This window comes from Perca fluviatilis, chromosome 14, assembly GCF_010015445.1.
Source record: "Perca fluviatilis chromosome 14, GENO_Pfluv_1.0, whole genome shotgun sequence".
Lineage (NCBI taxonomy): Eukaryota > Metazoa > Chordata > Actinopteri > Perciformes > Percidae > Perca > Perca fluviatilis.
Window position 1 is genome coordinate 37,237,283 of NC_053125.1, and position 21,989 is coordinate 37,259,271.

At 41.4% G+C, this 21,989-nt stretch overlaps 1 protein-coding gene across 1 annotated transcript; it reads right to left on the minus strand.

The window, feature by feature from the left end:
- Positions 1–16,876: 16,876 nt before the first annotated feature.
- LOC120572647 (probable E3 ubiquitin-protein ligase HECTD4) lies at positions 16,877–18,751 on the minus strand. The gene is made up of 4 exons (XM_039821965.1): positions 18,731–18,751; positions 18,329–18,455; positions 17,162–17,299; positions 16,877–17,026 (listed from the first exon to the last, which is right to left on the minus strand). Exons 1-4 carry the CDS (start codon positions 18,749–18,751, stop codon positions 16,887–16,889), a joined length of 426 nt encoding a protein of 141 aa, XP_039677899.1. The 3' UTR covers positions 16,877–16,886.
- Positions 18,752–21,989: the final 3,238 nt, after the last annotated feature.

Consider the following 21,989-nt stretch of genomic DNA (forward strand, 5'->3'; position numbering starts at 1 on the left):
CTGATAATTATGAGAATGAGATGAATGTTTCTGTGATTCTGTGAAGAAAGGCTTGTTAAATCACTTTTATTCTGATTATAATGAATTAAGTTGAATGTTTTTGATTCAGTAACAAAGAGAAAGAAATATAAAGTGATCATTTCTCTGCTGTTTGTTCACAGCGTATGAATATGTTAAAGGGAAGTTCCACCCTATAATAAAATGATAATTACTGTCTATCAGTCAGATCAGCAGTGTGTTGTATTTTATTCACATCACAAGAAAATCACACATTTACTGATGATTCTGTTTTTTTATGAAAATATGACCTGGCAGCTATATGCACTATAGTTCAAGCCATTTAAAAATCTGTACATCATTTGGGAAAACCATGATAGTTTTCCAGTAAAAACTGCATGGCTTATCATAAAGTGTGTGTGCCTGTAAAGGGGAGACTCGTGGGTACCCAGCAAACCCATTTTCATTCAGATATCTGGAGCTCAGAAGTCAATGGACCCCTTTGAAACTGGCCATGCAGTTTTTCTCTCTGTAAAAAGTAGCCTAACTTTGGAGCATTATTTAGCCCCCTATAACCCCCCCCCCCAACCTACCATGCCATGCTTGGTCTGAATGGATTCCTAAGATGGTCTAGTTTCATATGATACCAATTCAGTCAGGAGAGAATTTGGGGCAGATATAAAAAGATTTATTTGTAAGCTACATATGTAAAATAATAATAAAAAAGGCGCTGACACACAAACACGATAATCGGCCGTCTGACAGTCTGACGAGGTCGGTGACTCGAGTCTGTTCGGTGTGTTCCATGCCGTCATCCGTCGGAGGAGCCATCGGCCTTCATTTGGGCCGACCTGACTTACACAAACACAGAAACACACACAGACAGACACACACACACACACACACACACTCATACATACACAGACACACACACACACACACACACACAGACACACACAGACACACACACACAGAAACAGACACACACACACACAGACACACACACACACACACACACAGAAACAGACACACACACACACACAGATAGACACACACACACATACACAGACAGACACACACACACACACACACACAGACACACACAGACACAAACAGACACACACACACAGACACACACACACACACACACACACACACACACAGACACACACACACACACACACACACACACACACACACACAGACAGACACACACACACACAAAGACACACACACACACAGACACACACACACATACTAAGACATGGATACCCAAACCGAGCCCGACGGATATTTAGAAATTATGGTTGTGTTAGGGTCGAGAGAGCTCAGTGTGTGTGTGTGTGTGTTTGAGTGTGTGTGTGTGTGTGTGTGTGGGTGTGTGTGTGTGTGTGTCTAGTGTGCGTGTATGTGTGTGCCCTTCGTGTGTGTGTTTGTGTGTATGTGTGTGTGTGTGTTGTGTGTTATGTGTGTGTGTGTGGTGTGTGGGTGTGTGTCTGTGCGTGTGTGTGTCTGTGTGTGTGTTGAGGTGTGTGTGTGTGTGTGTGTGTGTGTGGTGTGTGTGTTTGTGTGTGTGGGTGTGTGTCTGTGTGTATGTATCTTGTAATGTTGTGTCTGTGTGTGTGTGTTTGTGTGTATGTGTGTTGTGTGTGTGTGGGTGTGTGTCTGTGTGTGTGTGCTTGTGTGTGTGTCTGTGTGTGTGTGTGTTTGTGTGTATGTGTGTGTGTGTGTGTGTCTGTGTGTGTCTCTGTGTGTCTCTGTGTCCGAGTGTGTGTGTCTGTGTGTGTGTGTGTATGTCTGTGTGTGTGTGTCTGTGTGTGTCTGTGTGTGTCTGTGTCTGTGTGTGTGTGTCTGTGTGTGTCTGTGTGTGCGTGTGTGTGTCTGTGTGTGTGTCTGTGTGTGTGTGTGTGTGTGTCTGTGTGTGTGTGTCTGTGTGTGTGTGTGTGTGTCTGTGTGTGTCTGTGTGTGTGTGTATGTTTCCATCAGCTGTGTACAGCGTAGAGGTTAACGAGGAGAGCTGAGGATGGTTAGGTTCTTTATTTACCTTTTGTTGAAATATATGAGGAGTCTTTAATTTATGAATCCAAGTGGTTGAGTTTATTTATAAACTTCCAGAAACCATGTAGAACTTATTCAGTCAAGTAACGGGCGTCATCTTGCATTCATGCATCACCTAGCGGGGAGCTGTGCACACACAGAGCTATAATCCCACTGCGCATGTGCACTTGCTAAAGTACGGTGTCTCGTAGCGTCCATACAGAAAGCAAACATAAGAATTCACCAGAATTATCTACACCTTCTTTTTATCTCCCTTCATGGTTTAATCAGCATTTCTTCTTAGGTTTAACCTTCTTTTTATCTCCCTTCATGGTTTAATCAGCATTTATTCTTAGGTTAATCCTTCTTTTTAACTCACTTCATGGTTTAATCAGCATTTATTCTTAGGTTTATCCTTCTTTTGAACTCCCTTCATGGTTTAGTCAGCATTTATTCTTAGGTTTAACCTTCTTTTTAACTCCCTTCATGGTTTTGTCAGCATTTATTCTTAGGTTTATCCTTTTTAACTCACTTCATGGTTTAATCAGCATTTATTCTTAGGTTTATCCTTCTTTTTAACTCCCTTCATGGTTTAATCAGCATTTATTCTTAGGTTTATCCTTCTTTTTAACTCACTTCATGGTTTAATCAGCATTTATTCTTAGGTTTAACCTTCTTTTTAACTCACTTCATGGTTTAATCAGCATTTATTCTTAGGTTTAACCTTCTTTTTAACTCCCTTCATGGTTTAATCAGCATTTATTCTTAGGTTTATCCTTCTTTTTAACTCACTTCATGGTTTAATCAGCATTTATTCTTAGGTTTCACCTCTTCCCAGCATGTCATATCAGAAGTACCGGGCCTCCGACCACTGATGGCTGCCTGCCACCTCTCATGCCATTCTCATGCAGCTTAAAATTAACTTTTTTATTATTATCTCCACTGGGGCTGCTGGGCTCTTGTTTGTTGGATTTTTCTGTGTGATTCGCTCCCATATTTACAACTTTTGGGTGCTTTTACTTCTACTCTGAGCTGTCCTGCCTTTCCCTTACAGCTCAGTTATTTCCATAATAAAAAGGATGCTGTCCAGGCTTCAGTCCATCTTGGATAATGTCTCCCACCCTCTCTACGACACACTGGCCCAGCAGAGGAGCACCTTCAGCAGAAGACTCCTCTCACCCAGATGCACCACAGAGCGCCACAGGAAATCGTTCCTGCCTGTGGTCATTAAACTTTATAACACCTCCCTCAGAGAGTCACACACCCCCTCTCTGTAAGCATCTCATCTCAAACATAGACAATAGACAATCACTTCTCCTTTTTTTTTTTTTTCGCACTATAATCATCTCAACAGACAATTCATTTTCTCTTTTTTATTGCACTATTTGCACATTATCACTGTACATTTCATATTTTATATATTATTACTGTATGTTTGTTTTTATTATATATGTTTAAAGTATTGATAATATATGTTGTTTTTATTTGTTGTTTGTATATCTGGAGTGGTAACGAAAATAATTTCCCCCTGGGATTATTAAACTATTTCTGATTCTGATTCTGATAATACCAGGCTTCACCTTTCCTTGGATCCTGATTATCCTGATCCCTTTTTTTCCCTTTCTTCTGTATACTAATGCAACCTTTCTTACTGATTTCCTTCCTTTTCCTTGTTTCCACTAGCCATGGGCTGTCAGTGATACAAACTTGTGGGCCCTAAGGCCTTCGTTTCATTTTTACTATATCAATTCATCCTGACAGCTGTTAGGACTCTAAACGGTTGTGCTGTATTACCTGCAATTAGTGCTCTATTTGGTTTTGTTTTTAATCCAAAACTCTACTGATTAAAATAAAGTCCACAACTGCTCAGCTGTGTATTCTTATCACCGCACAACTTTTCATATCTTTCCAAAATAGAATGTGTTCAAACTACTGTGTGTGTGTGGTTTTACTCCACATGTACAATACTACTAGTACTGCAGTTACCTCATGTACAGTTACTGTGTGAGTTGAAATAAATACGTTAGTGGTGGTTATATATAGAGTATTTGTGGTATATAGAGTATTTGAGGTATATAGAGTATTTGAGGTATAAAGAGTATTTGTGGTATATAGAGTACTTGAGGTATATAGAGTATTTGTGGTATATAGAGTACTTGAGGTATAAAGAGTTTTTGTGGTATATATAGAGTATTTGTGGTATATATAGAGTACTTGAGGTATAAAGAGTTTTTGTGGTATATATAGAGTATTTGTGGTATATATAGAGTACTTGAGGTATATAGAGTATTTGTGGTATATAGAGTATTTGAAGTATATAGTATTTGTGGTATATAGAGTATTTGTGGTACTGCAAATATTTATTACGGTCTCTCTCCTTTCTCTCAACTTGGTGAGTTAACCTGCAACATGTCAGCTGTTTGGACATTCTTCAGCGTGTGTGTGTGTGTGTGTGTTTGGACATTCTTCAGCGTGTGTGTGTGTGTGTGTGTTTGGACATTCTTCAGCATGTGTGGGTGTGTGTGTGTGTGTGTTTGGACATTCTTCAGCATGTGTGGGTGTGTGTGTGTGTGTATGGTCAGAAGATAACAAGTTAACAATATGCAACACCTGCAAGGAGACAGTAGGGCGTGGAGGGACCACACCAAGAACCAGAATCACATCTCTTTAGTGTGATATTAGATGTGAAAAGAAGGAAATGGTTCTAACGTTGGTCTTTAGATGTGTGTGGATGTCCCACACCAGGAGTCATTTATATAGTTCTATTATATAGTGATCCATTATCTGGTCAACACATGTTCTATTAAAGGAAAGATAGAAAATACATATGTGTGTGCTGTAAAGTGGTTAGAAAATATGAACTTCACACACACACACACACACACACTCATACCAACAGCAGCTGAGAACTACAAGGATTTCAACAAGGAAGACAGATTGGGCAGGACGGTAAGATGGCTGACTAGCTGGATGTGTGGGATCTCTCCCTGGAGACACTGCCACCTACGGGCCGGGAGGACCAGGTGAAGCACGCCGCCGGAGGCCAGGTGCTCGCCTTACAGGGAGTCTGCCACCTACTGGTGAGGAAGGTGAACTGCAACTCCACTCCTCAGTCCTGGAGAAGCTGCCCTCTGCTGCACAACAGGAAAATCTAAAGTCTGGACAGAGAGATGGAGAAGGAAACACAAACGTATCCTTGATGGACACGGCATGCTCCGGTCAACACACAAATACACACAAATACACACAAATACACACAAATACACACAAGTACACAGCTCTTTGGAGGAACTGGGAACAGGAAACACAGAAATGAACTGGATTATTAACCAATGGACGACAGAGCAGCATATTCATAGTCATAACATGCTGGACACCCTGTCAGCCTTTCAGATTAACGTTGTTGAATTACAGGGAAAAGGAAAACAACAAATAAAGGAGTGCTTAAAGCATAACTCTCACCAAAATACATCCTAGGGTCTGTTTGTGAATGTACCCGAGTCAAACTTTAGTTTAAAAGCATATTAAGGACGGAAGCGCCACTTTTAAGATTTACCGTATTTTCGTTTTTCGGTCAAATGGCCTCTTGAATGGGAGTAGTAGGAGCACTTTATATACTAGTCCTACACAACATGAGACTTTGCTCCAAGTATCACCGTGGTATGAGCGTGTCAGCTGTGTGGCGTGTCCGTTTTTATTTGGGTTCCCATGGTAACAGGTTAGAGCGTGCACGCTGCCTGTGTGCTAGAAACAGGACCGAGGCCTATTGTTCACGCCACACGCCAGCGTGTTGGAAGAGTTTCCAGAAAACATAGAATAGGAAAAGATGTTTATATGTCATTTAGACACAAATACATATTAATACATGACATGTTGATGTTTGAAGGGACAGACACACACTCACACAGAAAGAAAGACACACACACACACACTCACAAACACACACACACACACACATACATACACACACTTAGAGACACACATACACAGAAACACAGACAGACACACAGAGACACACAGTTGTTGAAGAATCGCTCATAATCTGTGTTCATGTTTACTTCTCAAAAAAAGTGAGGGTGTGTGTGTGTGTGTGTGTGTGTGTGTCTGTGTGTGTGTGTGTGTGTGTGAGTGGGTGTGTGTGATAGAGAAAGAGGAAGTAGACGTGTTGTTGATGCAACCGGAGGAGAGTTGTTGCAATAAGTTTAAGTTCTGTAAACAGGTGTGAGAAATAATCCCAGATATATTCATGCTATAGCCTGAAGGTAATGAGTAAAAACACACACACACACACACACAGACAGACACACAGACAAACACAGACAAACACACACAAACACACACACAAGCACACACACACACTGAGCTCTCTCGACCCAAACACAACCATCATTTCTAAATATCCGTCGGGCTCGGTTTGGGTATCCATGCCTTAGTATGTGTGTCTGTCTCTGTGTGTGTGTCTTTGTCTGTGTGTGTCTGTGTGTGTGTCTTTGTGTGTGTCTGTGTGTGTGTGTGTCTGTGTGTGTCTGTGTTTGTGTCTGTGGGTCTGTGTGTTTGTGTGTGTGTGTCTGTCTGTGTGTGTGTCTGTCTGTGTGTGTCTGTGTCTGTGTGTGTGTGTCTGTGTGTCTGTGTGTGTGTGTGTGTGTGTGTGTGGGTGTCTGTGTGTGTGTGTGTGTGTCTGTCTGTGTGTGTGTGTCTCTTTCTCTGTGTGTGTGTGTGTGTGTCTCAGAGTGTGTGTGTATGTGTCTGTGTCTGTCCCATCAACAGACAAATACCTGCAAAACTAATGACATTCCCATCAGCCTTAGCTGTACTTTGTGTGTAATGGTAATTAACAAACGTTAGCATGCTAACACGCTCAACTATGATGGTAAACATGCAGCATTATACCCGTTAAGCTAAGCTAATCAAATGCTGGCTGTGGCCTAATATTTACAGTTTTTTCCGATTGCTTAACAACAGTGGGCACAACTGGAGTCACATGTGCATAGCTCGAACTACAGTCTGCACTACCAACAGTCACCTGAGCTAAACAGTTCACATCACCTGCAAAACAGGCTCAGTACAGCCAAACAGTATGCACACGCCTCACTGAGATAACACACACTGTCACTCAGAACACACTGAGGGTAAAAACACTAGCATCACACACCAATACAGAAATTACAAACTTTCTCATCTTTACAGTTTGAACAATTTGAGTGACTTGACACTACTCAACTGTTTATTTAAGGAAAAAATATAGATTGTATAGCATACCAATTTTTACATAAGGTAAACAAGAAGGAATGAAAATCAGTTTTCTTCAATAAAGTATTTTGTCTCTAGTAATTTATGGAATTACTGGGGGGAAAAAACTAAAGGTACATAACAGTACCAGAGAATAGTGTGACTAATCCTGCCTCTCTCCAGCATCATGTGGCAAGTTCATCACATTGGATGTATGCATTATCTCTAAATACAAATTACTGTAATGTGGTGTTTCTATTGCTTTCACCTCCATTACTTTCTGAAAAACAGTAAGAACGCAGTTTTACTATTGTAAAGATATAGTGTTTTTCACTTTTTTTTTATAGCTGCGTACATAACCTCAGACATCTTACCAGGACATGTTGGTATCTTTGCTCTTTTACCCGTTTCTCTCAAACAGTACAGTGTAGAATTGTTTCATTCTTATTTGGTGTTTGTATACAAAAAAATACTTTCTGAGCTTTCTCTGTATAAATACCATATATGTTCACTAACTAGTCTAAAACAAGACACCTGCTTAGGCTTTCAGTTAAAATTGCAATCAGCAGTGTTTGATAGGCACAAGACTGAAATCTATTCTGTTTTGAATGTGTGGTTTACAGTTTTGACAGCAGTGTGTTAGCATTTGTACAAAGTGCTGTAAATCTACAGTGTTTTGCACGTTGTGGTTAAAGTCATGGGATAAGTGTGTAGAGTTTTGAAAACTGTGTTCAAGCAATGAAAAATGAACTAGAGTTGGGTCCACATGAACTGCTGCTGTGCAGACTGTAGTTAGAGTTTTGCACATGTGACTCCAGTTGTGCCCGCTGTCGTTTAGCAATCGAAAAAAACTGTAAATGACTGCGGTACATAACCTGTTAATAAGGACATATTGATCATATCTAGTAATGAAGTGTTAACCATGGGTAATGCTTCTTTGAGTAGCCTCGTTGGGATGGGGTCCAAGAGACAGGTAGATGGCTTAGCTGAAGATACCTTTACCATTAGTTGTTGAAGGTCTATAGGATAAAAGCAGTCTAAGTATACGTCAGGTCTAGTCGTTCTTTCTAGCAGTCCTGCATTGAAAGGTGAACCGTTAGAAGTTGAGGGCAAAAGGTGATGAATTTTATCTCTAATTGTTATTATTTTATCATTAAAGAAGCTCATGAAGTCATCACTACTCAGAGCTAGAGGAATAGATGGCTCAGTAGAGCTGTGACTATCTATCTGTCAGCCTGGCTACAGTGCTGAAAAAAAACCTTGGGTTGTTCTTGTTTTCTTCTATTAATGATGAGTAATAGTCTGATCTGGCATGTCTGAGGGCCTTCCTATAGGTTTTCAGACTGTCTTACCAGTGCAAACGAGACTCTTCCAGTTTGGTGGAGCGCCATTTACTTTTAAGTTTTCGCGAGTTTTGCTTTAATTTACGAGTTTGGGAGTTATACCAAGGTGCTAGTTTCCTTTGCTTCATCTTCTTCTTTTTGAGTGGAGCAACAGAGTCTAAAGTAGTCCGTAGGCAGGCCGTAACACCATCTACACAATTGTCGATTTGAGAGGGACTAAAGTTACATATACATAAAGGTCCTCTGTTGTATTAAAACAAGGTAATGAGTTTAGTGCTGTTGGAATGTCTGCCTTAAATTTAGCTATTGCACTGTCAGATAGGCATCTAGTATCGAAGCATTTATCAAATTTCGTATAATCGGGTATTAAGAATTCGAAAGTAATTAAGAAGTGGTCTGATAATAAAGGATTTTGCGGGAATACTAATACATCTTCAATTTTGATACCATATGCCAGCACGAGGTCGAGGGTGTGGTTAAAACAGTGCGTGGCCTCATGCACACTTTGACTGAAGCCAATAGAATCTAGTAGTGAGTTGAAAGCAGTACTAAGGCTATTGCTGTCAATGTCCACATGGATATTAAAATCACCTACAATAAGTACTTTGTCTGATCTAAGGACTACACATGATAAAAACTCTGAGAATTCAGTTAAAAATTCAGAATACGGACCTGGAGCTCGGTAGACAACAACAAATATAATTGGCTGTACTGATTTCCGTGTTGGATGTTGAAGATTAAGAACAAGGCTTTCAAAAGAGTTATAATTTAGTTTCGGTTCAGGGTTAATTAACAGGCTTGAATCAAATATGGCTGCAACTCCCCCTCCTCGGCCTGAGCCTCTAGGAATTTGAGTATTAATATGACTGGGAGGAGTGGCTTCATTTAGACTAACATATTCTTCATGGCCCAGCCAGGTTTCAGTAAGACAGAATAGATCAATTTGATTATCAGATATCAATTCGTTTACTAGTACTGCTTTAGAAGACAGAGATCTGATATTTAGTAATCCACATCTAATTTTCCTATCCTTTTCTATCATTGCAGTGGTAGTTTTAATTCCAAATAGGTTGTTAAGTATTGCCCCTCTCTTGGTTACCTTTGATTTAACTGATCTGTGTCGAGGAACAGACACCGTCTCATTTTTTGGGACAGGCTGTGGCTGACGTGAACTGGATGCTAAATTGACTGTTTGCAGTCAACTTCTTATTACTTAGGAGATTCACCACTTTGTATGGTCTGTTGTTGATTATAATTGGAATAGTACTAGTACTACATGTTACTGGAATAGTACTAGTACTACATGCAGTGTTGTAATGTAACGGAGTACAAATACTTCGTTACTGTACTTAAGTAGAAATTTCACGTATCTGTACTTTACTTCGCTATTTAAATTTATGTCAACTTTCACTTTTACTCCACTACATTTCCTAGATAAAATGTATACTTTTACTCCGTTATATTTCCACTAAGCATCTTCGTTACTCGTTACTAAAAAATAAAATTAGAAGAAATGTGTGCGACTGCAATAAGGGAGGTTTGGCGAATCACTGTTCCTAGACGCCACACGCTCTATTTCAGCGCTTGTTTGTTGCTAAAGGAGGAGGACGCACAACTGAAACCGCCATGGAAGCACGAGCCCCTACTGGAGGATCTCCCGTTATCGTAGATGACCAGGCTTGACATAAGCAACGGCCCGATGGCCCAGGGCCAGTAAAAACGTATGTCGGGCTGGTTGCAGCCACAGTCACTGGTGTGTGCGTTACTTCACGCAGCACATGTACTGACTGGAAACGTTACAGAGGATTATTTACCGCCGATGGCGCAGATGAACTAACGCTACACTCGTTACTGTAAGTAGCCTAGCCTACAATAAAACCTCCATGATTAAAGAGTCAATAGTTATCAATAACCCATGTACCTGTTCTACAGGCAGAAACACGTAGAAACCATATCTCAGTCTGCGCTGTCCACTCTCGTCCACCGCGCTGTGCAAACACAGCTCTACTCTGCAAATAGCGACTTTACAAACGAGCTAAAATGAAAGATGTCAGTTTGTAGTCCAACTGTTTGTCTTAATTTGCAACCAATCTTGAACTTTGGACAAACTCTTGTAAACGTAGCTGCTGTCTAAACGAGCCATCCTCTCCGCTGGAGCGGTAAAACTATGGATGTATTATAAGACCAAAACAAATACATGTGGCTACTTAATATGCACATGAATGACGCGTTCTTCATTGTTGACGATGTTGCCGGTTGTATTATTTAGCAACAGAATTGTCTTATTTCAAATTAGGCATACAGGACTAATCGGAGATCATTTTCTAGTTAAGTAGCCTATCTAGTTATCATTATGGATTTTCCATGTTTTTAGGGGTTTGCTTACTAATGTAAAAAAATATAGCATTAATTTAGTAAGAAAGCGAAAATATCAAACAAGATGATGGTATTAGGTATAATTTGATTTTCTTTATTTGAAAGTCCGGCCCCTGGAGTGTCTGCTTAAAAAAATTCTGGCCCTTGGAAAAATGTAGTTGATGACCCCCTTGCTGCTAATGGCACAACATCCAGTGGCAGTGGCTAGCTGGGTTAGAACCATTTTCTAAAGCATATAAGTGCGGCGTATATTTTCCTGCTTTTTTGTCCTTTTCCAATCACACCTATGATATTTCTTTCAGGGCCAGTAAAAATGTAGAAGGGGCCAGCAAAACTCTGATCTACTGGCCCCGGGGGCCAGTGGGGATTTTTTTTTATGTTGAGCCCTGCGACCACCCTGACGATAGTGGTGAACTCGGTGAACAGGGTAGTGGTGAAAATAACGTCATACACCTGTGTTACAAGAAATGTTTCTGTACATTGATGTCATCTCTAAAAATATGCTGTTTGTTCTTTGAACTTAAGATAATTGCGCCTGAAAAGTCCTAGAAAAGAATGTGATTTTGATTTGATGAGTGAGATTAAGAAGATATGGGAACCCTGAATATGCTTTATGCTTTACTATAAGAAAGCTACAATAAAAGTTCTAACCGCTTGCTTTTTAAAAAAAACAACTTTTACTTCAAATACTTAAGTACATTAAATATCAGAAAATTACTTTTGATACTTAAGTACAATATATATCAGATACTTTAAGACTTTTACTTAAGTAATATTCTAAAAGGTAACTTCCACTTCTACCAAAGTCTTTTTCTAGTATGATACTTGTACTTTTACTCAAGTATTGCTTTCTAGTACTTTATACAACACTGACTACATGTTACTGGAATAGTACTAGTACTACATGTTACCCTGCAGAAAACATTTTCAGATTCATCCACTTGTATAGTGCCATCAGGATCAATACCTGGGGGGCATGAATCTGTGATATTTTCAACAGAATGTCAATACTTGCCTTTCAGTTTGGTCGTTATGTTGTCAGATAGCAGCCTGGCTCCGTGTCGGTTTGGGTGGAGACCATCATGCTTCAGCAGGTTGGGCCGGTCCCAGAACAAGTTGCAGTTGTTGACATAGGGAATGCTCAGGGAAGTGCAGAGTGGTTCAAGCCAGGTGTGGAGCCAGAACAGTCTGGACCATCTCTCAGCACCCTTCCTGTAGGTAGGTAGAGGCCCAGAGATGACGATCTGTTTTCCTGTGCCCATCATGGTGGAGAGGAGAGTGGTGAAGTCTCTCCGGAGTGCTGTCGACCGTGCTTGGAAGTTGCTGGATGTCACGGACCTTGGCACCAGGGAAGCAGTAGACCTTGGAGGGACCGCTAGGTGAAGGGGGAATGTAGAGGTCCCTGACCATGGAGCTTCCGATGACCAGCATGGAGGTTGATGAGTCCGAGGGGGGAGAGGATTGAGGGCGCGTTGACTGTGTGGATGGACCAGGATGAAGAGAAGGGAACTCTGCATCGTTCATCAGAATGCTGTAGCTATTTTCTAGTCGTAGGGGTTGGGCTGGACCTGAGCGTTGTCCTGACCGCCTGCTCTGGTGCTTGCTTATACGCCATGGCTCAGGCTGGTGTGGAGTGGAGCTGGTCAGCAGAGCAGAAGCCGAGGAGAGACAACAGGGTCAGAGGTTGTATTAGTGCGTGGTGGGGTGAGAGTATTGCAGGGCACAGTGGAATCAAGACATCCGACAGTGTGTGTGTGAGGGGAACTTCCAATGATAATGGTGTCGAGGAACTGTTCACTTGCCTTGATCAGGTGGAGAGTCGATATTTTGGCTTCAAGTTCCACTATCTTCTGGCTGAACAGGAGGCACAAGTCACAGCCAGGTGAACAGCTGAGGGGGGGCATCGTGTAGCTTGCTAGTTTAGCTAGTAGCAACGTTGATGGAGGCCTTCTCCTAAAATCCCTCTTCACAAGTCGAATTACAATGCAGGTGCTCCTGCTTGTGTTAGCAAGCTGTGGATAGGCCGTTACTGCTACCAAAATATAGAATAGAATTCCAAGGAGGCCAAATCCTGAGGGGTCCGCGTTACCTCCCGCTAACAGGCAGGCTAACTAGCCGCTAGCACAACAAATACCTAGACGTTAGCTAACGGAGCGGAGGAAAGTTTTGCAAACAACGGAGAAACTGCAGCCAGTTAGGTCCGGTTAAAATACAGCTAAAACGGTGTAAATAGTGACTGTATTTCGTTGTGGAGGACTTAAAATCGCAAGACGTTAAGCGTTAAGCATCTGCCGTTGTCTGCAACAAGAAACAGGAAGTCGGGCGGAAACGGAAGTGACGTTCACAATGCAACACACTAGCTACCTAGTGTGTAAACAGTTGCAGCGTCCGCCTAACCCGGCCCACCTGCTTCTCTTCGTAGTCATCAGATTTGTTTATCATATAATCAATAATATAGTGAGAGTAGAGGGAGGCAGGCCAGTACAGCCTTTCATCAATGTTTTCATTTGTTTCCTATTGTATGCATCCTGTCCCAGAACTGCTTGTTACTAACCTAGCTCTGGGGAGTTTACTCCCCGGAGTTCTTATGTTTCTTCTTCGCAGAGCCATGCTCTGCGATTCCCTTCAACGCCCGGCCGCATCCTGCAGCATCCAGCCACGTCCTGCTGGGTCCGCTGCATCCACCCATGCTCTGCAGCGCCACGTTTCATCCCGCAACGCCCTGCTGTGATGTTCATACACACAGAGTAGTCAGGATCCGGTATAGGAGAATGCACTACTCAGTATGACACGATGTGCCATGCTATGACATGAACTTCCACGACTACCTTCGAAGTCCCTGTTCCATTATCTTTAATGTGACTATTATTACCACTGTTCATCACACCCCCAACCAGCCCCGTCAGACACCGCCTACCAAGAGTCTGGGTCTGCCGAGGTTTCTTCCTAAAGGGAGTTTTTCCTCGCCACTGTCGCAACAGCCACTGCTAATGCTTGCTCTTGAGGGAATTACTGTAATTGTTGGGGCTTTGGAAATTATAGAGTGTGGTCTAGACCTACTCTATCTGTAAAGTGTCTTGAGATAACTCTGTTATGATTTGATACTATAAATAAAATTGAATTGAACTGTGGCCTTATTTTGTGACTTGAAGCATTGGGGATCACAACATTTAGGCAAAAGATCCTATGACCATGTCCTGTCGGGGCTGCAGCCTCTGTAAGTTGTAAATAATGGCAGCCAGGCGGAAACACTGCTGGACTTTAAACTGTAAAGTTGTTTATCCGAAGTATAAAGGGACGTAGGACAGCGTAAGGAGGTTGCTTGGGGTAGTGGATGGGTAAAAAAATAGGACTTTGACCCAGGAGAGCCGGGTTTGCTTCCCGTGTGTGGCGATTTTCAGCAATTTTGTTTTTAATAAAAAAAATGTTAAGCCTTCCCCAATGTTTCTTTCCTAAACTCAACCATTTATTGTTTTCCTAAGCATGTTGTTGTCGTTTTTTCTGTGTTTTTGTCGCTTTTTTGTGTTATTAAAGCCTTTCCCTGTGTTTTTTCGCTCAGATAGTTCTGGTTCTGCTTGGCTCTTCCTTCATTGGGAGGATGGATGCTCCGCCCCCGACTCTCCACTCCCCACAGACTCCAAACTGAGGCAACAAAACACAGATCCAGGAAAGATGGTGGTCCAATACTGGTCCAGTATTAAACAAGAAACAAGCTGTAATGTAACCCTACAGGACAGATGTTCAGCATTAGTTAGCGTCCACTAAAAGTTCTGTTGTTGCTGCTGACAGACTCAGATTATTATTCTAAGTGTCTGACAACATTATGGAATGGATCCCTACAGAGATAGACCTTTTAGTTAAAGAATAAGATCCTTTTAGTTTAACTCCATGTAAATAATCAGTACTGACAGCTGTTCGTCATGTGAGGAGCCCTGACGCTGCATCTCACCCTCGACAATATTTTGAAAGATAAGAAAGAACATCACAAATTATTTTATAATACTTTTAAGAACCCGCAGGAACCCTGAAGACTTTCCCAGCAGCCTCCTCCACGTCTCTGTGGTGTTTGTGGTCAAATGTCAGCGCCACCTTGTGGGGGATGTGGCATAGGATACCATCATTGGAGATGTTGAAAAAAAGTGACTCCAGTTGACTCTAACTGCATGATAAGACAAGGCATTACAGTATACTGTAGTAATGTTTCCTTACCTCCACATATTGGCATCTGGCCTCATTCACAACGTCAGAGTTCCTTTGAAATGGAACTGTATAGAGCTGCTTCATGGCCATATGGTTCCTTCTGGGTGGGTTAAGTCTTGTCGTCATTTCCCTGAAGCAGCTTATGAGGATATATTCATTAATACGGGCTTCAAAGACTGGAAACATTTTTCTGAGGGTTGTGGCAAACATGAAGCCAGCAGGGCACATGCTGCAGCGCTGGGGGAAATGGATGGTTTCAAGCATAGTCACCAGCCAGGACGGGGAAATATTATTAACCAGCTGAACAACGATGCCAGCGACAAGTCCTTCATTGAAAGACATAGACAGCACATCATGATGGTAGTAGTCCTGTTCTGTGCAAAGCAAGAAACCCCATTGTATCGGGAAAACCTAGATGCGTTAAACAAGGGTAACTTTTTGGAACTACTTGACCTGGTTTCCAAATATGACCCAGAAATAAAAAGGCGACTGGATGAATTATCCAAGAATGTGTGGATCACTATACTTGGCAGCAGGCAACGTTGGCATACCGTTAGCTAGTTAACACTATACTTGGCAGCAGGTAAGGTTGGCCTACGTTAGCTAGTTAACACTACACTTGGCAGCAGGTAACGTTGGCCTACCGTTAGCTAGTTAACACTACACTTGGCAGCAGGCAACGTTAGCCTACCATTAGCTAGCAGCTGTATCAAACACGGTTAAAATGCTGACAGCTAAACGGTGTAAGAGTTTGTCTGGATTTCACCGTGGAGGATTCCAACCGGGGGACGTACGACAGTCTGCACTGCAGCTGCCATTGTCTGAAAAACAACACACGTGTTGTGTTCACTTCAAACTCGCCTCGCCAGCCTCGTGCTGCATTCAATGTTAGTGTAAAATACCATTTTCCTATTCAGTGGTAGTTTTTGTCGTTTAACAGGAATTTACTGGTGAAATAAGGAAGAGGCTTGATATTTATATAACCTCATATCATTTATTTTTATATAACTATTTGACTGAAATGGTTATCAGAAACAATCTCAGAAATAATTTGTTATTTAAAAAAAAATGGTCTAAAATGGTTTGACTAAAACTATATTGAGTTCTCTTTGGACTAAAACTAGCCGAAAGAAAAGAAAAAGAAACACAGCTACTTTTCAACATTACCAAAGACCTATTTTACACAGCTGCATGTAACGGTTAATATAAGTGGAATATTCACGTTCATTAACAGCTTAAGTCAGAATATTGTCTTTTCAGAATGAGGGCAAAAACCAGAACCATATGTGCGTGTAAATGGAGTCACTGAGCGATCCAGTTGTTCACGAGAAAGATTACTACTCACCAGGGAGGGGTGGAGCCAGCAGCTGATTGGACAGCAGCTGCAGGTGCTCTAGGGTGATGTCACGGATAGCATGTATGTGGAAGAGACGAGTGAAGGTGTGGGGACTCTTCGGGGCAAAGATGTTGAGCAGGGCCATACGACAGTATAACCGAGCCAGCGCACTCTCACAGCGAAGCAGTTCCCTTAAAGCAAAGCAGGTAAAAACAGATTTGATACATTTGGAGCGCTGGCGCAGAATGCACTTACATGATGCTGTTAGGTGTATAGGCTACCTGTGAATCTGAATGTTGCTGCTGTCCAGTGAGACTAAGCCGTTAGCCGCAGTCCGTCGAGGTCCAGCAGGCGGACGCTCCAGCATCTCAATAGGATACCAATACCTCACCAGCACCACGCCGTGCAAACCAAAGGTCTTTAACATGCCCCGGATAGCAAACTTGGGCAGGGCTGTCCCTCCTGTGGTGCTGTTGGTGTTGTTGCTGTCCGGAGAGCGGAGTCAAGCCTGTGTTGAGTGAGAAATGTTAAATAGTTTGCAGAGACCCAAAGACGAGTTTGATGCGTCAAATACAGTGCTTACTTTAAATGAACCCTGAAATGATCTCATTTAAAAGTGTGTAGGGATGTAGGTGAACGGTACCTTTGCAAACTTTGTCAATAGTGAACTTGTTGGCCTCGTCCTTAATATCCTCGATGGTAGGGAGGTACAGGTCCCGAGGAATGCCGCCATTCTCTTCATACAGGAACTCCACTGTCTGTCTTGCTATGTCCACCATGCCTGTTGTCAGCAAAATACACCACGGAGACAAACACTGTCAAAGTTGTCCTTGTTTCATTTATATTAACCACATTTGTGCAGAAAATCCACTTCATCCCACACTGGTCCAACAGCAGAGCAACTTCTCCAAGAGCATGGGCCAGTTTAGGGGGGCAAATCAATTTTAGTGCTTCAAGTTAGAGTTTGCAAACTTGTCTGTTAGTACAAACAATGACAGGTTCAAAGGGTTTGAAACAGGCTTAATATCCTGTGTGTCTGTCGCCGATGCTATACACCTGTAACACAGACAAGGAAAGGGTTAACAGAAACGTAGTGTTGGCCAATCAGAAGAGGTTGTGCCAAACTCCCACCTTTGGCTGAGTCTCTATCTGATCTGTCAGAGGGAGAGCAGGAGACGGTTGGGAAGTTTAACGTTGGTAGTCCCAGAGAAGAAGTTGGTCATTTCATGGCACAGATTAGAACCCAAATTGAAACGTAAGCAACTCAAATTGCTGAATGTTAGAACATTGTGTCAAATTGGTCGTTATTACTATGAGTTATAAAGTGTCAGGTTTAGTGTTAATAGTGTCAAAAAACGTTAGCTGACATTGTTGTTCAGTAGCTCAGAGATTATCGGCTAATGAAATTACTGATTTAGCATGGGCACTGTATCCGTGTCACATTCTCATTAGGAGATGAGCCCCCCTAAAAGTCTGATCCTAGAATCACACAAACATAGGTTTTACTAACATTTAAATACTATTTAAGTAATAGATTTTTATTCCCAATTTATATATACATTCTTGTATTTTATTTTTTGAATAGTTGTTCTTGTATTCTATCATATTTTTCATTGCTTGTATATTCTCTACTGTATGTGTGCTGTGTGTCTGAACTTTTGCTGCAGTAGCTTCTGCTGACGTTTCCCAGCTTGTGATCAATAAAGTCGATTTTATCTAATCTAATCTAAAATTCAAAGCTTACCTTAACATTCACACCTAAATATGCTTACGCTAAGTTATTTTTGAATGATTTTATTTTGTTCTTTACCAAGCTGCAGAGCTCCTTTGATTTGGTCCAGGCCAGATTTCCTCTCAGCCTCGTTAGGGAAGCTCCTACGAATGGTAGGGAACACTTTGGTCTCCCAGGCCTTTACCAGCAAGGTGTAGTGGTCCTCCTAGAGTCAGACACACACCTCAAAAACAATGAGGAGTACAAACTTAAAATGCATTTGGAAGTCAACATTAAAGGTCACATGGCATGAAAATATGACTTTATGAGGTTTTAACATTAATATGCGTTCCCCCAGCCTGCCTATGGTCCCCCAGTGGCTAGAAATGGTGATAGTTGTAAACCGAGTCCCAGGTATCCTGCTCTGCCTTTGAGAAAATGAAAGCTCAGATGGACCAATCAGGAATCTGTTCCTTATGCGGTCATAAGAGGCAACGTTACCTCCCCTTTTGGCCCACCCATGAGTGAGAGTGACCCCCCTCTCCTCCTCAATAGCTACAGACACAGAAATGGCACATCCTAAGGAAAGCTCATTGTGGGACTGGCTCTAGTGGCTGGAATTCTGCACCAAGGCTGAATTTCAGGAAAAATACTTCAGATACAGTATTAGGGGACCACTAAGGTCTATATAAAAGAGACTTCAGATACAGTATTAGAGGACCACTAAGGTCTATATAAAAGAGACTTCAGATACAGTATTAGGGGACCACTAGGGTCTATATAACAGAGACTTTAGATACAGTATTAGGGCACCACTAAGGTCTATATAAAAGAGACTTCAGATACAGTATTAGGGGACCACTAGGGTCTATATAACAGAGACTTTAGATACAGTATTAGGGGACCACTAAGGTCTATATAAAAGATACTTCAGATACAGTATTAGGGGACTGCACAGTATTAGGGCTGCACAATGGATCGCAATTTTATCGAAATCGCAATATGAACTAGTGCCCTATCCAAGTTGCAGAGGGGCGCAATATTTGTTAAAGGCAAATTGTGTCAATCCACTTAAAAAATAAAGTATTGTGGTGCTGCAGAGACATCCCAGCCTACAAATCCCATCCTACAGACTAAAGAAAACATCTGTTTGGTACAGATCTTTGCCAAAAAAAACAACAACAAAAAACTACACTTCAATACATTTTTTAAAATACTTTTCAATGAGAAGAATGATATAACAATGATCCCTCCAATATCGTGAATCATATCGCAATTGCAATATCAGTCAAAATAAATAATCTTAATAAGATATTTTCCTCATATCATGCGGCCCTACACAAATTACTAAAGTAATTTTGGTATTTTTCAACCTGGACTCTATTTTCCGATGCATTAGTGTCTAAGTGACTAATCGGCACAAAAAGGACAAATGTTCAGCGTCAGTTTCCATCAACTAAAAGTTAAATTTTCACCGCTGACAGACTCAGATTATTATTCTAAGTGTCTGACACCATTATGGAATGGATCCCTACAGAGATAGACATTTTAGTTAAAGAGTAAGATCCTTTTAGTTTAACATGAAACAGCCCCGAAATCACCATCACCAAACTCCACCAGACTCCATGTAAATAATCAGGACTTTTAGCGTGTATAGAGCCAGCATATTTCCACCAGACTCCATGTAAATAATCAGGACTTTTAGCGTGTATAGAGCCAGCATATCTCCACCAGACTCCATGTAAATAATCAGGACTTTTAGCGTGTATAGAGCCAGAATATCTCCACCAGACTCCATGTAAATAATCAGGACTTTTAGCGTGTATAGAGCCAGCATATCTCCACCAGACTCCATGTAAATAATCAGGACTTTTAGCGTGTATAGAGCCAGCATATCTCCACATGTAAATGGGTGAAGGGTTTATTTCAACCAATTGTTGGAACAGTGGAAAGATTAACCAAGACGGCTTTTGATAGTTTTATTTAGTTTCTGTCCACTTTGAACAAAGTGTGTTTTACGCTGATAAAAGTCCTGATTATTTACATGGAGTCTGGTGGAGTTTGGTGATATTGATCTTGGGGCTGGGTAATGTTAAATAAAAAGGATCTTACTCTTTAACTAAAAGGTCTATCTCTGTATGGATCCTTTCCATAATGTTGTCAGAATAATAATCTGACATAACTTTTAGTGGACGCTAACTGATGGTGCTCAATTGCCCTTAAAGTTATGGTACATCTTAATTATTGTTCTCATCAGTCACTTATAATCAAAATAATGGGAAAATAAGGTCCAGGAAAAAAAAAACTAAGTTACCCTTTACCAAAAGTTTAAATATAAAGCTTTCAAGGTCACTTTAGTCGACAGAAACCCACCTTTTTTTTTTTTTAATGTGAACCAGGGGCCACATTCCTCCAGCTACATCCTCCAGGATGGGGCCGAGCCGCTGGCAACAGTAGGTAAAGTAGACCCTGCCTTTAGGGGCCTGACCGGGGGGTCTCTGAACGCTCCCAGCCGATCCAGCCACGTCGCATGTGTTTGTACAAACGCAGGGTCACATTCTCAGTTACGACTCAATGCTAAGAGGTAATGACATATTTTAAAACAAATGCTAAAACTTGATGCAGTTTGAGTTAAGGAAGCAAGATCTGCTTGAAAAATACCTTCTTTTTTTTAATTGAAAGAGCAGCCAGATAAGATAAGATACAATGCTTTTAAGGAGTTGAAAATACAATGTATGCTTAAAATTGATAACATAGATTGCTGTATGGATTTCTAAGTTGACTAAATGGGAAAGAAATGAGGCAGTAGATCGTGTATGAAGAGAGAGATAATTTGTCTCCTGTCTCACCAGGAAGTAGAGCCACATCCAGCCTGACACTCTTCCACTGCAGCAAACTGGAGCCATTATAATGCACTGCCTTACCATTACTGGCACACACACACACACACAGACAGAGATGGAAGAACACAAAAGAGAAGGAAAAAAAAAAGAGAGGAGTGGGGAAAGGATCTCAGAGTTAATATGCAGGCAAACGTACTTATGAAACAGACAAGTGCCGACAGGGTTGGTCCATGCTCCGTCTCTCTTCTCCGCCTCGCTGGCAAAACCAAAGGACACAACCGGGCCACTGTCCTCCTCAGAGTCTCCATAGGAGACAATTTCTATCTCCCAGTAAAAAGATGGGGCCTGTAGGGACAAAGAGAAGTAATCACAACAATCAGGGAAATTGTTCAGTTCAGTTGCTCACAGTCAAATTTAAGGTAAAATAAGAGGAAGAAAAGAGCGAGTCAATATGTGTATAAAGTAGCGTAAAGTAACATAGCTACAGTGCAAGAAACGTTAACTTAATGTAAAAACGTGAACAGGATTTGAAGGAAGATTAGGTTTTAAATTGATCCCCAGTGGGGAAAAAAACATCTTTTAAGGATGCATCAAATCCATGATTTGGCTTCAGATTTGGCTGAATATTGGTCTTTTTGACGGGTTGGGTTTTGGACAAATGTACTCACACACTGTGCCTTGATTGTTTGTATGACTGTTGTATAATAAAAAAAAGAAGCAATCTAGCCTGGCTCCGCCCTCCTACGTACTTCCGCTAATCATATTCAGGTGTGCTTTTCGCCCAAATTGGCGTGGCATCCGTGGCCGTGAAGAGGCATTGAGTTTAGCCAGGGACCTAGAGCGTGCCAATGAGAAAGCAATGGAAGAGAATGAAAAAGGTTGAATGTGAAGACATTAATCAATGCAATAAACAATAT